The 2,728-nt window shown below is 41.2% G+C and overlaps 1 protein-coding gene across 2 annotated transcripts; it reads right to left on the reverse strand.

The window, feature by feature from the left end:
* Nucleotides 1–216: 216 nt before the first annotated feature.
* LOC122001651 (secoisolariciresinol dehydrogenase-like) lies at nucleotides 217–1,355 on the reverse strand. 2 transcript variants are annotated; one of them, XM_042556514.1, is made up of 2 exons: nucleotides 1,243–1,355; nucleotides 217–1,148 (listed from the first exon to the last, which is right to left on the reverse strand). In XM_042556514.1, the coding sequence occupies exons 1-2, from the start codon at nucleotides 1,254–1,256 to the stop codon at nucleotides 380–382; spliced, it is 783 nt and encodes a 260-aa protein (XP_042412448.1). In that variant the 5' UTR covers nucleotides 1,257–1,355; the 3' UTR covers nucleotides 217–379. The 2 variants fall into 2 exon arrangements, with proteins under 2 accessions (XP_042412448.1, XP_042412455.1); XM_042556521.1 differs by having other exon boundaries at nucleotides 1,246–1,263.
* Between the last annotated feature and the right edge of the window lie 1,373 nt (nucleotides 1,356–2,728).

Consider the following 2,728-nt stretch of genomic DNA (forward strand, 5'->3'; position numbering starts at 1 on the left):
ATGCAGTTGATTTAAAGTTTATTAATACCAATTTAAAATATAAGAAACATCAATGTCTATAATAAATCAGTTGTGTGCATTCTTTTTCAACACCGATATTGCAATTTCGTACTTTTTTTAGCAAGTTTTTTTTTCCTCAAACTTTACTCCAAAACTGGACAAATCTTTAATTCTTCAAATTGATCTTTTACTTAAAAGATTTGTTAAAGTCGTTCGTTTAATGATGAAGATTGTATATTTTTGCATTTACCTGCAAGTCTACAACAATGTTCTTTATTACGAACTAGAACAAAAGCCTTTTTACGCATGCAAATTCTGTGAGAATATCACTCATGGAACATCAATGGAGCTGATGAGAGATCGATCCTTTATTTCAAACTTAAACTTTATTGAAGAAGAAGATAAGGACTATGAGATTGTGGCCGCTCACGAACCTTGACTCGTCGCTGGCCAAGAACAACGCCGCCTCCGCTATGTCCTCCGCCTTCAGCGTTACGCCCTTCAGAGCTGAGATCATCTCTCCCAATGCCTCCAGCTCCTCCTCGTTCGCCTGAAACAGTGACACGGTCATCTGCGTCGCCACCACAGACGGCGACACGCAGTTCACACGCACCCCGTTCTTGCCCAGCTCCGCGGCCGCGCTCCGCGCTAGACCCAACACCGCGTGCTTCGAGCACGAGTACACCGGGTGACCCAGCGCTCCCACCACCGACGCCAAGCTCGCCGTGATTATGATGCTTCCGCCCCGCCCCGCCGCCACCATGGCCCGCCCCGCGTGCTTCGTTCCCAGCAGCGCTCCCAGCACGTTAACCCCCATCACCCGATCGAACACCGCAGTCGTGTCGTCCTCGCCGAGGATGCTGCTGCCGGAGGGGTCGACGATGCCGGCGTTGTTGAACATGATGTCGAGCTTGCCGTGGAGGGAGATGGCGGTGTCCACGGCGCGCATCACGTCGGACTCGAGGCGGACGTCGCAGTGGACGTAGGAGGCGACGTCGTCGGAGCCGAGGCCGGCGCAGAGGGTCTTCCCCTTCTCGTCTTGGACGTCGGCGACGATGACACGAGCACCGTGGCGGACGAACAACTTAACAGTGGCCTCGCCGATGCCGCTAGCGCCGCCGGTGATGACGGCGACCTTGCCTTCGAGCCTGATGAATCAATTAATCAGCCATACAATCGATCGATTAACTAAGGCGACAGAAAACTCACACAAAATTTAACAGATTAAAAGTAATTAAAGACCTCCTCCTCTCCATTGAAGATATCTTACTAATCTCCAATTAAATTTTGGTGATGTTTGATGGATCCCTCTTCTTCCGTATTTGTAGGCCGTAATATGAGAAGGTATCATCCTCGTGGGAATTATATTATTCCACGCTTTCAAATATTTAAATCTCCGTTTTATTATTTCTTGACCATATAAATGTAAATATCGAATAAGTTATGAAATTAACATAACTCACGAAAAACGTTAGCAACATGGTTAATACGAAAAATGTTAAATGATCCACTTGAAAAACGTTTAAAAGAAGATTTTAAAGGCAAACCGTTTTCACATGGATAATACGAACCTGGAATAAACAATTAGAGGGCTATTATTGGTCCCATGTCTAGATACAAAGACATTTCTTTCTCTCAATAAAATCTAAATTCGAGAAGTTTCTTTCCTTTATACATTGTTGGAGATTTTTTTTCTAAAAATATTTATTTTTTATTTAATTTTATGATAAAATTTATACATTTTATTAATGATAATATATGGTATATAAATATCATTACAAAATGAAAAATAAAAAATACATAAAATAAAAAAATATATAAAATATTATAAAACAAATAAGTATTTCCTAATAATAATTATTTTCTAATAATTAGAAAATAAATAAATATTTCTTAATAATAATTATTCTCTAATAACTAGGAAACAAATAAGTATTTACTAATAATAATTATTTCCTAATATGCTCTCTCAAGATGGTGTTCCAGAAACGACATCAATCTTTCTACAAATAGCAAACAACCGAGGTCGAGAAAGTGACTTGATAAGTACATCAGTCAACTGATCCTCAGCAGGAATATGAGTAACTCGTAGTTCGAAGGTCTACTCCAGATCATGAACAAAGTGATAGTCAATAACCAAATACTTCATTCGAGAGTGAAAAACAGAATTAGCTGAAAGATAGGTGGTGCCCAAATTATCAGTGAAGAGAACAACAGGCGTGGTAACCGGAAGAAGAAAGTCTGTCAAAAGTGACTTAATGCATTGTATCTCATATGCCGCAGAGGTAATGGCGCGATATTCAGCCTCAGTCGAAGAGCGTGCAACCATGCGCTGTTTTGTAGATTTCTAGGAAACCGGATTAGCACATAAAAAATAATAAATGTACCCGTAGAACATCGATCATCTGGATCTCCTGCTCAGTCCGCATCAAAGGAACCATGAAGAGTAAGAGGTGTATCCGCAAGAAGACAAATGTCAAGATCCCTAGTACCATTGAGATATCGAAGTAGACGCTGCACAGCTCCCCAATGCATCTCTGAAGGAGCATGCATAAACGGTGAGAGCTTATTGATCGCAAAGGAAATATCAGGACAAGTCATACGGAGATGTTGTAAGCTCCTAACCACTTGTCGGAACTTAGTGACATCAAAAAACAAAGACTCATCATGTAAAGTAAGACGAGAGCTAGCAACAATAAGAGTGGAGACCGGCTTGGAGTCAAGCATG

Source organism: Zingiber officinale, chromosome 1A (assembly GCF_018446385.1).
Source record: "Zingiber officinale cultivar Zhangliang chromosome 1A, Zo_v1.1, whole genome shotgun sequence".
Taxonomy (NCBI): Eukaryota; Viridiplantae; Streptophyta; class Magnoliopsida; order Zingiberales; family Zingiberaceae; genus Zingiber; species Zingiber officinale.